Raw genomic sequence first — 14,797 nt, forward strand, 5'->3', positions numbered from 1 at the left:
GTGCAGCTTCCACAGTGCTGCAACCAGCTTTTAAGATGGAGCATATTAATTATTGTATGAAACTCTATGTTTGCACATTTCTTTGTGATACTCTCATGCTTCCTGCAGCGCGGGCTGGCTTCAGCTTTCTCGATCACCTAGTTTGTTTTAGTACTCATCATCAGCCCTATTTATGAGCACTGCAAGACGAAGGCCTCTCCCACAGCGATCTCCAATTACCTCTGTCTTGCGTCAGCTGGATCCATATTATGCCTGAGAATTTACTAGTTTCTTGACACCATCTGATTCTCTGCCGTTTCCGATTGTGCATCCCTTCCCTTGACAACGAATCTGTAACTCTAACAGAACACAGGTTGCCTGCCCTACGCATAACATAGTCTGCTCACTGCCAAATTTCGTCTTAATGTTTTAATGTTTCAGAAATCAAGGCGTCCTAAAATTTTTTTATAAGGAAGACCTCTTTGAAATAAGGCGTGACCGTGTCTGAGCGCTGTATCTGTATCCACACAGACATACAAAGAGGATGAACTACCTACCTCTGATTGACTGAAAACAGGAAGGAAGACATGAGACAGCAGAGCGGCCGCTTCGTGTGAGACGTGTATGAAAGTTTGAGAACTAGAGGCGCCTAAGCAAGGAATGGGACATTGCGCGCCTTATCTTGAAAACCATGGGGCGATTCCACAATCTTTTCCTCGTAATCACAATACGCTACACTACGTTGATTTCGGAGAGTTGTTTCATCTTGGTGACAGCATTCATAACAGCGCAATGACAGAGGGGCTCAAGTTTTGTTAATCACGCTCATATAAAGTAAGCAGGCAATGAAGCCAAGAAACGCACAGGAGTAATTAACTGTGGTTGAAATTGAATTGTAGAAAATAATGAAAAAAGAGGAAAATGAAAGTAGACGAAACGATAACTTGTCGCCGGGGATGTCGGGAGAGAGTACAGTGAACCCACAATTTTATCATTGCGCATCCTTTTCGTCTTTGCGCATCCTGGAGCGCTAGTCCTTTCCACTATTTTAAAAGCGATATGCTCTTTCGACCAGTCTCCAACCAAGCTGTCACCAGCAGTCACTTTGGTACGTTGTAGTTATTAAAGAATTCACCGACGATTACGATACTCGCTAATGCCAAATTTTAGCGCAGCTCTATACGTGGTTTCATTTCGGGTGTCAACATTTTTTTATTATGGTTATATAGGTACACGGTTTATATTAGGAAGGGAACGCTGTAAGAAACGTGGCTGGCGTGGACATTCTGTCTCGTGCGGTACATCGCCAACGGAGCGAAGTGCGGCGCGTCTGTCTCGCTTATCGGGAGATCGCGAGAGGCAGCGCGTGGGTTACTCGTGGGCGCGATTAACAGCAGCCGCCACAGACAGACCTCCGCTGATGTAGAGCTTTGTTTCCATATAGGGTGGACGTGCTCACCGCATGCCTTATTGATGGCGTCACTAGCGAACAGATGACGGCGCGCTACTCTGGCGCCATCTCGTAGCGGTCATCGCCGCAGAGCCCGATTTGCGCGGCACTACACTTTCCTTCTCACGCTTTAGCTATACCCTCCTCCTACACCTTCCACCTCATGCGAAATGGAGGATGAGGATACTTTTCTCCTCGCCCTCTTTTCGGCATCGCCCTCTTTCATCCCCCGCTTTGCTCTTTCGCTCGGTTAACCCGAGACGCCAACAAGCGACGCCAGCGAGGGACTCCAAGAAACGCCGACGGTCAAAGCAACAACGGGCGCCTAAGAGCAGACTTCTAAAATGTACCGTTTTCACTTACCTTCTAACAGAGAAAGTTCCGTCTATGGTTGAAACAAAGATCGAGCCTTCGCATTATTAATTCCAAATGCCGCAGTTTGCTGCCTCTTGAGTGATCGCAAAGTGCTTCATTTATTGCCTGAATGACTGGTGGTGAGAAAACTACAGCACTGCATAGTGTCCAAAATGATAATAGCGTTACTACACTTCTCTCTTTCAACCAGCCATTTCCTCCCCCGACTGAAGCGATTTCTTTTATCACTGATTCGCTCCGTGCCTATCTTCAACACATCATCATCACAACAGCTCGAGAGAGCCGGAAAATTTTCGTTAATGCTGTGGCTCGAACTGCCTGAAAATATTATTACGTCGTCACCTCAGTGCTTCTCTGGAAGGGTCCAAAGTCGCACTGTCATCGACGGCTAGTGGTACAAACAAACTTGTTCAAGTGCCTATTCAAAGTTTCTTTTTTTTGCAACCTAAGAAGCGACATTCAACGCTTCGAACACATCGTCGAAAAAGCAAAAAGAGCGCATTCATGAGCTTACGCCCCACGAATTGGACAAAACTCTGCCTGTGTATCTTTACCGGCCACATTGCTGCAGTGAGGTCGAACTGCTGTTCTACACTTCCGAAAACAACTATTTTTGTCAGTTTTCACAGACGTTGTCATCGAGTTTTCTTCTCCATCGGGTCTGTCGGCAAGTATATCCACAGCGATTACTGCCTGTATTGCAATGTTGGCATCTAAAGGTAGTCTAAAGCTATATATAAACATAGTAGATTTTTATCGTACGCTGCAACGTTTACTTTCACAGCGATCATTGCAAATATCCTGCCTGCATCTCCGTACCGCGTTCTCTTTCACGAGTGTCCCTCCAGTTTGTGGGTTTTAGTCATGGTTGCATGATTAAACAATCCCCGTCTGCACCTCGGAGCTCGTCTTTGCCGCCGTGCCGTTTCCACTGTCACTGGTGACGGGCGCACCGTCATCGCACGTCCGCCTCTCGGCGCCGGCAAACAGCGCCCGCCACGTGTGCTTCAAGTAGAGCGGCGTGTACCCGTGGCTAGTCAGCACCCTGGGCCTGGTGCACGGCGTGAAGAGCTTCCTGTAGTTGAGGAACCCGTCGTCGTGCAGGCGGCGGACGCCCATCTTCTCGGCCACAATGCCGGTGAGAAAGACGTCCTCCAGGTACAGGTAAGGCACGCCCAAACTACCGCGCGCCAGGAGCGGGACGCTGTCCCCGGACAGGAGGTACGCCGGTCCGGCCAGGAAGTCAGGGTACGACGAATTCCGGTACGCCCTGGCGGACACGTACCACTTGCTCCGGGGGTTCCTCTGCGGCGTCCACTTCTGCGCGAGCAGACCCCACAGCGTCCGCCTGACCCCCCGCAGCGTCCGAACGCGCACCGCGAGGTCCCACACGTTCAGCAGCATGTCGTCGTCGATCTTGAGCACGAGGCTCACGTTGGAGCAGTAGGCGCTCGCCCAGCGGACCATGGTGATCGACTTCAGCGTCAGGTTTCGGTAAGAGTCGACGAAGTCCGCCTGAACGATGTCTCCGTACTGGGAGTCCTCGTACACGATGTTCCTCTGGAAAGGCTTCAGTTTCGGTGTGCCCACGAGAAAGATGACCTTGTAACCGCGCCGGCGAGCCGCTTCGCCCCAGGTACTGCGGATGGCATTGCGCTGCGCGAAGTTGATGGAGCTCGTGATGACCACGATGAGAACGGCGGCCGCCGCTGAATCGGAGCACAAGTGTGGCTTGTTCAGGATGTAAGGGAAAGCGTAGGTCTGTGAGCCTTCGTCGGCTCGAGGAAAGTGCGTCGACAAACTGCGCTTGGCCGACGATGCGGAACTGTTTCTGGTCGGAGGTCGTCCATTCACAGTGGGAGCGGCGACCAGAAAATCGTAAGTCAGGGCTTCTGCAACACCGACGTCCACGCGACGGCCAACGTGAGGGACGTGCAGGTACCACACAAAGACGACGTAGACGCCGATGCAGGTTGTGACGCACAGAAGCAGCCTCCGTGAGAACTTGCAGGGAGTGGTCATCACAGGCCACTAGCAGCAGCATCAGGATGGACCTGCGAAACGAATGCAAGCAGAAAGTGTTGTCGTTGATGTCCTCAGAGACACCGTTTGGCAAGTTTTCAGGACAGTGTTGTGACTGCCCTTCATTGTCAGTCGGTATTTTTACGTTCACGACATCCGAGTATTATCTTGAACACAAAAACAAAACTAAGACACTCGTTCTTGTCACCTGGAGAACATTTTCTTTACGTCGACTTCTCGTTTTACCTCAGTACATCCGGGTCAAAGAAATACTTGTGACCAATGCTGATCGTCACAGCACGTCATCGTAATACTGTACAAACACACTGTCAAGTTTACCGCTAGCGAGTCCAAGAAACACCAAAATTCTCCCTGTCTTGGCACTCTCGAATGATCTATTGCCAGAATAGTAGTATATTGCTCTCTAAGCATTTTGTTTCCTGCGGCGGTGCATCTGACTACGTGAAAACGTCGCTATTTAGTTATTTTCTTTTAGGTGAAACAGGAAACTAATAATCTCTTTAATTCCGCTCGTATTCCCGACCTCCTGCTGCAAGGAGGAAAATAAAGCTACTCCTCCTTTGTGCCGTGAAGCAGGTCAGCCCGAACGTCTAGTCGGTACCCGACTGTATAGAGCCATGTCTTCTAGCATTTGCATCTACCATATTCACTTGCATCTTGGCCAGTCTCGATTATAGGCCGAGCCTTGAAATTGGGAAGCTCAGGGGAAACTTTTTCCGCAGGACTAATCTTAGCGGCAATAACCTGAACTTTAATGCGGTTTCCTAACATGTTCAAGCAGACACAGGTCTGAATTCGTTCCGAGCAACGCTTCCAATATTTGCGACATCCCTCGCCTTCGCCTCTACAAGTTATCCCAGCTAACGTTAGCGAAGCTGTTCAACGAAAACAAAAATATTTGAAAAACGCGATAGAAGATACGTCTTTAAGACCTACGGCGTTTGGTATTCGAACCCCGGACAACCAAACACCGTAGGCTTTGGTGATTTTTTTCGAGAGAGCTATTCGTGTTGTGTGTAATGTTCCATTTGACTTTCCAACTAATTCTTTATTTAACGACCTAAGGATATTAAAGCTCCTCATCTCTTCAATTTTCACTCAGCGTTAACATGCGGTAAGGAGTGCCAGAAAAACCTTAACCACGTCAGGTCTATAGCCAACTTGACACGAAATACAAGCTATTATGCTACAAGATTCCCGGAATATTGGTTTGTGCCATACCCACGTACCAACTATACGGAACAGAAGCTTTCATACACTTTACCGCAATTAATATATAAGTTAATGAACGATGGCATTGATGTTTCTTTTTGCAGTAAAAACAAGTTAATAAATTACTTTGGTGGCTATTAGCCTTTAATCTCTGTATAAGTAGGCTTCTTTTTATTGAGATATGTATTTTTTCTATTGCTATCTGCTGTATGTACACTTGTATGAGAACGTTTATTGTTTTGTTTTGTTCTTTCTCTCTTACTCTCCCTTTTTGCCATGTGTTGGTTTCTGCTGCTGCTGTCACGAGAAGGTTTAAGGACTAGTCAAGTTGCTCTTTTGCAACATTTTTCCTTATATCCTCCATAAACTTGTACATTTTTATAAAAATTCATTCATTCATTCATCCATTCATTTTTTTCATTCATTCATCTTTATTTTCCCCGAATGGCTTGACTAACGTTAGATGAGACACGGTGTAGTCTCCGTTGCTACGGACGTGCCTGTTTCTGTTTGTGTCCCGATAAAACCTGCCACATCTTTTTCCAATACGTGGTGTCGCCTTTCCGCAGTACGGTGAAAGCCATCAGCTTCGCAACACAGTTGAACAGTTCGTTGCATTTTTACCCTATTGTGGCAACGAGCTGACATTTACAGAGCTTTAGGTTATGGGACGCAAGTAGCATCCAAGCGTTGGGGGAAAACAAAATCCGTCGTGGGCCCTTCGCGCTCTCTCGTGCTTTTGTAATCGTATAATCGTACGATCGTAGACGTTACCTTCTTTCGCGGCGCTCGGTCTGGAAGCTGCCGAATAACATCATTTGCGCCTCTGTCTTATAAGTGCCGGAGGTGCTCCTTAGTCCTACCCTCCTCCTCACGCCCTTTTCCCCCATGTGGAGCTCCGTTCAGGCCGCCGTTACCCGCGGTCATGCCAGCGGGCGACGTTGATTCAGCATGGCGCCGCCAATGACGCCGCGCCACCCGCGCAACCCTCACAATGTTTCATCGATGGGAAACAAAAGTGATGGGACGAAGAAGCACGGACAAAAAAAAGATACGCATACAGTCTTCTCTGCGTCGTGCCGGCGCTCCACTTTCTCAGTGATTTAATGCGAGCCAGCCCAAGTATCCGTCATTACAATAATATGATCAATAGAACAGTGCGTCTGCGCCCGTGTACTGGCGGCCCTTCGTTGTTTGCTTACGGCCCCGCGTGCCACACCGACGGCAATTCGGCATTGGCCGTGCGATCGCTCAGGTGCAATAACCCGTCGCTAGGCATTTTGTATTCCATGCGGGGCTATCGCCGTGTGGAGCCGGCGTTGCGTGTACTGACGTCGCTGTGTTTGTGTTCTCACGACGCTGCGATTGTTTCATTTTTATGCTCCCTCGCGCGCGCGTCGAAGTGAAGCCGCTGGCAGGGTTTTATTTCATTTTATATAGTGCCGAATCCACTCCACGTCCAGCTACGCTTTTTTTTTTCTTTCTTCTTCTTCTTGCCCTCTCTTCCTTCGCAACTGTGTCGCGAATCACGGGTCACCCACTTTCCTTTTATCGACAGCCCGACAAAACTAGTGGTGTCCACAGCAACGTCCAAACGTTACAGACCATTGCATCACCAACGTTCGGCGTGCACAAACAGATGAGTTCCCCGAACGTCGGAAATCGGCCGAAAAATAATAAAGCTCAAAAGCAGCTATGGCAGGTCCATTGAACTCATTTGTACGTACGTTAATGAAGCTCATTGGAGCCCTTTCAATTCAACTATACGCAAAAGGAATATGGCAAATCAGTTCGGCATAAACCTGCAACAGGGACAAAGATTTATGGAAAATTGCCATTGTATGTATGTATGTAATTGTATACATACATACATACATACATACATACATACATACATACATACATACATACATACATACATACATACATACATACATACATACATACATGCATGCATGCATGCATACATACATACATACATACATACATACATACATACATACATACATACATACACACACACATACATACATACACACACCTACATACATACATACATACATACATACATACATACATACATACATACATACATACATACATACATACATACATACATACATACATACATACATACATATCATTGTATCGCACGAAGCTACAAAAAATTAAGCAGAACGCGCATGAACGAGAACTGCCCAAAACATGCATAGCACCATATGGCGGTCGATGTTCTGCTGGTGTAGTATGCGTTATTTATTGATGTACGCGTCAGAGGCACGAGTAGGGATGCAAACATTTACACTGCCGAACATGTACACGCCGCCCCACACCGACTGTCATATGAACGTTCCCGTTCAGGATGGTTACGCATAATGTCTTTGCGCGATGCCTGGCGCAGCATAATGAACGTGTTCATGCCATAACAAGTCTCAGAGCGTGGACGGCTGCCCGTGCATCTGTAACTAATGCGCGAGGGGCGCACCCTCTGGTTCTGGGTCCCCTTTAGTCATTTCGCATCCTCCCTGGTCGGGTGTTTATCAAGTCGTACCATACTGGTCGTTATACCCCTTTAGTATAGGCTTAAGCATTTGTGGCCTACAGGTTCAACGCCTCCTTTCTACGTATGGCGTATGGGGAACGGCGAAAGCGGATGGCCTCGTGGGATGTTTCGCGCCGGCACGCCTATGGTCATCATTGTCATCGCTGACGATAGGTCGTTTGTCTCTGTGCTTCAACAACCGCGCACACAATGGGTTTGAACTATACGCGTTGTCGCCCTTTATTGGCAAAGGTGTTTTCTGGCTTCACATGGAATTTCTTTGGCCTACTCGCCAGATAATGCAACGCACTGGAATCCTCCTAGGGGGAACCAAAGGCTTATCTTTTGTCGCGTCATGAAGATGAGTAAATAATAATATTTATTTTTATTTATTTATTTATTTATTTATTTATTTATTTATTTATTACAGAACCCACAGCGCCAGTGTGGCATTACAGTGGGGGGGGGGGGGGGGGAGGGGTCAAATAGTATATACAACAAACAGTACAAGTCATTTCATAATAAATTCAAAATAATTTACGGCACAACATATACATCCTGAGAAACACAACTTAAGTCAATAACAGAATGTGTTATCTTAATGAAGAAAAAGAAAGATGCATCGTCAGACAGCATTGGTCCTTAGAGCACAACTTCATTCATCAAAAGAACAGGTTATAACAAGGAAGAAAAAAAGCATCATTAGACAGAATTGTTACAGAGTCCTGCGGTAACCTGTTCCAGTTCGAAATCGTCCTCGGGAAAAAAGACATTCTTAGCATTTCGGTTTTGCGTTTTATTTCTCTTACCTTATTCACATGATCTAGACGTAAAGACACATAATCAGGCCTAAGTATGTACTCATCGCGTTCAATACTAGTTCTAGAATGAAATATGTTATGAAAGAACTTTAACCTGAGTGATTATCATTGCAATTTTCTTAATAAATTCCCTGCTGGGTGCCTAATGTCATTTTTACCTTTCGCGGCATGGCCTGACAGTATTAACCTCACAGAAGTGCGGCAATGTATCATTTTCTAAACGCCGAATTTCTTAGGTCAAAATTTTGAATTAAGCTCTAGGAAGTTAGCGTACAGCCAACAACATTATTTCGATAAGGTGGAAATAGTTCGCAGTTGTGGTTGGTTGATGTAACAATTATAAAAATTATTTACCATACTAAGTAATTTAGTTCAATTATAAGTTCAATTTTTTATACAAATATGCTTTCCAAGCCCAGAAACAAACGTCAAGTTGTTTTAATTTTCGTTGATGTAGAATAATTGGGCTTTCTTGGGTCAGCACATTAATGAAATGACAAAATGAAGAAAATCTCGTGGCTACTGAAAATCGAGCTTGGTAAGCTTCCTCTCCCTCCGTCTGCCCATCCACCCTCTCGATGTTCCGTTCATTGACCGATGAGTCAGTCTGGTCGTTCCATTAGCCTGCCACGAAGTCACACCGGGCCACCCACCTTTCTGTTCTTGTAGGCCTAATTTGCACACTTTAACAACACATACGATGTGGTACCGGTATAAACATTCTAGTGCAACACCCGCTGTTGTGAGTCAGTGGCGATCACATTGTACTACTGAGCCATAGGTCATAGGCTCGACTCCGGACCTTGGCTGCCTCATTCCAAGGGGAGCGGAATGCCCAGAACGTTCGTGTACCTTGCTTAGAAGGACTGACTGTTCTGCGAGTTAGTCTTGAATTATAATTATGTTAGTATAGCAGCCGCTAATTAATACATTGCCGCAAAAGAACCAAGTAGGCAAGGGCGGAAGCTACCAGCTAGTAGTGCCCGTCATTGTCCACTTTGTTCTTTTTGTCCGTGGATTAGTTCGTGCAGTACTACTACAAAGATACCACCACAATAAAGATACACTACTATAAAGATGCACCCATAAGAAGCACCGAAAATACTACCGTACTTGGGGTGTACGTTAAAAAACAGTGTATGTGGTCAGAGTTAATACGGAGACCCATCCGCTGGGGCCTCTCTCATAGTCCAATGTGCTGTTTCGGGACGTTTAAGCTCCCAATTTTATTTGCTCACACGAGCCTTAACCCTCGATACACGGCATGCAATTGCGGGAGATGGAGTTACACACCCAACAGCTAGTGCTGCAAAAGGGTATAGAAAAATAACGGGTATGGAGACGGCGCTAAACTGAAGCGAGCAACTATTGTTTAGTGAAAGGCCGCTCAGAACACGTAGCGCGCAACTCATACTTCTTAAAAATATTTTTCTGCAACCTAGGAACCTCTCAGCGTTTGCAGTGGCATAAGCGCCAATACATGATTCAAAACAACGCTGTTTGCCGTTAACGGACGCAGGTTACGCTGGCTAAGTTTTTCTTGCTTTGCCTGCGTCTGGCGACTCAAGGCATTGGCCAGCAAACGGAAACGATGGTTTCCGGAACTAACCGACCGACAAACGATAAAATTACAAAATTCACCTACGATTATGATACTTCCTAATGGTAAATCTGAGCACAGCTCTATGCGTGTTTTCATTTCGCGATACATTGGCTGGTGCGAACAATCTTTCTCGTGCTACACGTTGCAAACGGAGCGATGCGCAGCACCACTTCGTCGCTAATCTGGAGATCGCGAGAGCTAGCTCGTGGGTGACGCGTGGACGCGATTCACAGCCGCCGCCGCCGCGGGGAGACGATGCGCGCTACTCTGGCGCCATCTCGTAGCCTTTGCCGCCGCACTACGCTTTTCTTCTCACGCTTTCACATCATGTGTTCCGCACTTTGGGCGAGTCGTGAGAGGTTCACAATCAAACGTCAGCGCATTTGGGCTACTGGTTATATACTTCGGCCGAAGTAAACAGACCGTTGTGAGCGATAATAAGCGATATGTATGCGTCACATTTTTTGACCGAGGCTTCGCCCGTGTGTACTTTGCTCTGTTATGCGAGTTTTATTGATATGCATTGTCGTCAGTGGCGTCTTACGCATGAGGGTTTGCTTGCATGCGATTGATCGCATTGCGGGAGCGGAGTCATCATTGCAGGCGAAACGCGGTGCAGGTTATTGCATGAAATGACGCTTACTCCCGCAAGAAACGGTGAGTTGCATTTACTACGTACCGTGCTATGCTGTTCATTCGCGAAACGCGGTGCCTTGTCAATTTATCTGCTCCCAAGAAAAGCAGCAGCAACTGCAACCAGCGCTTGTTCCAGCTTTTGGCGTTTCAGACCGACATACGGCCAGCTCATGTGGTCTCCGCTATGTTCCCAAGCACTGGCTCTGCTTCGAGTACTGCGAACACGAACAAGCGGTTGGTCATCGGGCGCATGCAATATTATTTTTTTAAAATATGGGGTTTTACATGCCAGAATCACGAGCTCGTTATGAGACACACCTCTGTGGAGGACTCCGGAATAATTTGGCCCACCCGGAGTTCTTTAACGTGCAGCTAAATCTATGTACACGGGTGCTTTCGCTTTTCGCTCCCGGCTAAAATGCGGTCGCCATGGTCGGGATTCGATCCCGCGATCTCGTGCTTAGCAGCCCAACGCGTAGCCACTGAGCAACCACGGCAGGTAAAACATAGCATGCATCAGCGAACGAGAGAGAAAGGTGCACTGAAACTAAATTTCGCTTTATCCCTCATACGAGAACTGACAAGCTTGCAAAACAGTTTTTAGCATCCCTTTATATGCGAAGGATGTGCGTGCTTAGCTTATGAAATGACAACAGACGTTCCTATACAATTTACTGCAACACGAACCGCAGCGCACACTTACCGCAACAGCAGTCAGCAGTGTAGCAACGCCGCGGACCTTTCGGACAGGCCTGCAACATGTGCCTTCAATTTCCGACACGCTTGAGAGGCATTCTCGCTGATGCGGCTCACCGAACGGACACGCATAGTGCAACACCGCGACTCAATGCCACAATCCAGAAACTTGAGCGCAGAATAAAGCGAAACTGCCGCGGTGGTAGCCATGTTTCTCTTTAGTTGAAGAGTTTCGAGTGGCTTCCGATGTGTACCGAAAAAAGAGAAAATAAACCGGGAGTGCTAAAACCTACCGCGCACTTTGACGTTTTTATCACGTGTTGGCCCGCCACAACGGATTCAATCGCGTTACCGGCATGCTCCCTCCTATTATTTCCTTCCTCTATGGCGCGTGCTGTCGTGCCTCTTTGTGGATGCAAACCGCCATACTCGCGAGGCACAGCAGGAGCAAGGCGCGTCTGCAAGCGTACGTGTGGTCTGGGCTTAAGAGCTACGCTGTGAAACCATCGGCCACTGAAACGTCGATCAGCATGTTCCGACCGTACTTATGGACGAGTTTAGGGGCCACTAACTCGGAATCAAGGACATAATCGTCTGCTGCTTTTGAACTACAGCTTTTATGTAGGTTTGGCTACCCGAATGCTGGACACGTAATACTAGTTACAGGTGGTAAAATTATTCATGCTTTGCATGAAAAGGTCGAGCTTGTGTGAACTTTACTGATTCGTTTTTCTCAGCTTACAACGCACATTTCCTTTCTTCTTTATGGTAGGACTCGTGATTTGCAAGCACTTGAAGAATAAATAATACTTCAATACAAAAAGTCGTTTGGTTGTATGTACTGTATATTTGCGTGCATATATGTATATTTAGCGAAATGACCTGTACACGAAGCAATGGTTCTGTCCCGGGCGAGCTCTGCGGTGGAAGATCTTTATAACGAAGTGGCCTGCGTGACGAAAGATTTTGGGAGCGCTTAGGCCGTCGTTAGAAAGGCGGCTAATATATATATATATATATATATATATATATATATATATATATATATATATATATATATATATATATATATATATATATATATATATATATATATGTATAAGTGGAGAAGTATCTACTTGCTTAAGACAACGTGCATAATAACACGTTGTCTTAAGCAAGTAGATACTTCTCCACTTATATATATATATATATATATATATATATATATATATATCTTTATATATGTATAAGTGGAGAAGTATCTACTCGCTTAAGACAACGTGTTATTATGCATTACAGCACAAAAGTAACGGGACCGCCAATGCATTTCCTCGCAAAGTTCGGGCATTACTATCTCGAAAGTGATGTCATCCTGAGAATTCGTTCCATGTGGATCCGCCTTGCGAACTCTACGGCTATAGTTTGTAAACTGCTATATGGGCCATAAAGTAAGTTAAAACTTAATTAACGTATCTTTAATGAGTCGATTTTGCATTGCAATTTTTTGTGCAACTGATGTCCGCTGCTTCGAGTAGACCAGCTCATGAACTGGAATTGTGCTATCCCCTGCCACAGGCAACTTTTAACAATTTTAAAGTGTTCGCTGAAACACCCTGCTTATTTGTGCGCGCACTAGAAAAGGGTACCACATATGTTGTCTTTCGACGGTATATTTCTGAGGTTTCGGATGCTCGACCAGCACGAGTCGTCTGTGTGTGGTTTGTGTAATTATGTTTTACCAGTTATTTCGCTTTCCACCACTTTGTGCGTATTTTACATTCTGGCTACTTGCTAATGTATGTGTATCAGTTATTGACCTCTTCTATCCTTTCGCAATGAATGAATGAATGAATGAATGAATGAATGAATGAATGAATGAATGAATGAATGAAATCCACGAGTAAATTTTTTGAGTATGTAAGTGTCCAAGGTGACACCGTTCGTTTATCCCCACTTAATCGTACTGCTGCTTTCGTGACCTGACTGGTCGGAATAGTTGTGGTTGGCTACGCTGGTTACGCACATACCATGTTATCATCCTTCGCCGCATCGAGGCATGGGACAGCATACAAAACAAGTCAGGTTCCACTGACACGTGGAGTCACCCGACCGTTAAAAGAGGGCTCGACACCATTCAGCGACTGTTTGCTGCAATGTAGGTCGCGTCTTGTTTGAGATACTAAGTGGCGTAATGACCAATGGGGATTGGGACGATGGAAGGCTGAGCAACTTGGTTCATGCTACGGTGAGCCAGTCGTGCAATCGGCCGCACTTCTGTCGGAAACGCTGAATTGGAGCGGCGCAAGAAAATAAAGAGGTCCGTGCCTTGATGCCCGATTTTAGAGGCTGCATGTGACCAGCGGAAGCCAGAAAAACGCCCAGGCAACACAGTTCCCAGCCCGACGACTTGAACCTAGTGCGGCTGTATTCTTGCTCTTCTTTTGTTTTTTTTTGTTTTTTTTTTTTGTTTACAACTTAGCGTGTGCGCGTTCTATGTAGCAGTGTACTCGACCGCCCAGAACTTGTACACAAGAACGAGAAATACGCTGAACGTTGAGAGTAAAGCTTTGCGTTGCCTTTCTTCTTCTAAACGTTTTAAAGGCCAAACATCTCTTGGCGAACATTTGCCATTTTGACGTAACTATCTGGCTATCTAGCCACCTACCTCTTGGAGCTCTCATGGTCGTTTCGTTAACTTGGTATGTACCACAATTGGCACTGTATGACAAGAGTGTATGACGCACATAAACGATAGGTTATGACATGAATATCATGAAAGGTGTGTCATTGTAGGTCATCAAACAGCCGCCTAGGTCTTGGTGATCTCATGGTCGTTCCGTTAACTTCGTATGTATCACAGTTGGCAAAATATGACCAGAGTATATGATGAACATAAACGACAGGTCATGCCATGAATATCATGACATGTGTGTCATGTAGGTCACGAAACAGCTGCCTACGTCTTGGCGTTCTCATGGTCGTTTCGTTAACTCGGTATGTACCACAATTGGCGAAGTAGTACAATAGTGTATGACGAACACAAACGATAGGTCAAGACATGAATATCATGATATTTGTCTCATTGTAGGTCATCAAACAGCCGCCTAGGTCTTGGTGCTCTCATGGTCGTTTCGTTAACATGGTATGTACCACAATTGCCATAGTAGGACAAGAGTGTATGACGAACATAAACGATAAGTCATGGCTTGAATATCATGACATGTGTGTCATTGTAGGTTATCCAACAGCCGCCTACGTCTTGGTGCTCTCAGGGTAGTTTCGTTACCTTGGTATGTATCACAATTGGCACAGTAGGACAAGAGTGTATGACGAACATAAATGATAGGTCATTACATAAATATCATGACATGTGTAGGTCATGAAACAGCGGCCTGCGTCTTGGCGCTCTCGTAGTCATTTTGAAAACTTGGTAGGCTCCCCGGAAACTGCTTTGCACG

General features: G+C 46.0%; 1 protein-coding gene across 1 annotated transcript in view; it reads right to left on the reverse strand.

Moving 5' to 3' along the window:
• Nucleotides 1-1,885: 1,885 nt before the first annotated feature.
• Nucleotides 1,886-14,797, reverse strand: part of LOC142560863 (beta-1,3-galactosyltransferase 5-like) — a 50,154-nt gene continuing 37,242 nt past the window's right edge. Inside the window, exon 2 of the mRNA XM_075673270.1 lies at nt 1,886-3,858. Coding sequence (XP_075529385.1) covers nt 2,681-3,826 — 1,146 coding nt within the window. The 5' untranslated portion in view covers nt 3,827-3,858 and the 3' untranslated portion in view covers nt 1,886-2,680. The remainder of the gene's footprint in view (nt 3,859-14,797) is intronic.

The sequence above is a fragment of the Dermacentor variabilis genome, chromosome 10, assembly GCF_050947875.1.
Source record: "Dermacentor variabilis isolate Ectoservices chromosome 10, ASM5094787v1, whole genome shotgun sequence".
Taxonomy (NCBI): Eukaryota; Metazoa; Arthropoda; class Arachnida; order Ixodida; family Ixodidae; genus Dermacentor; species Dermacentor variabilis.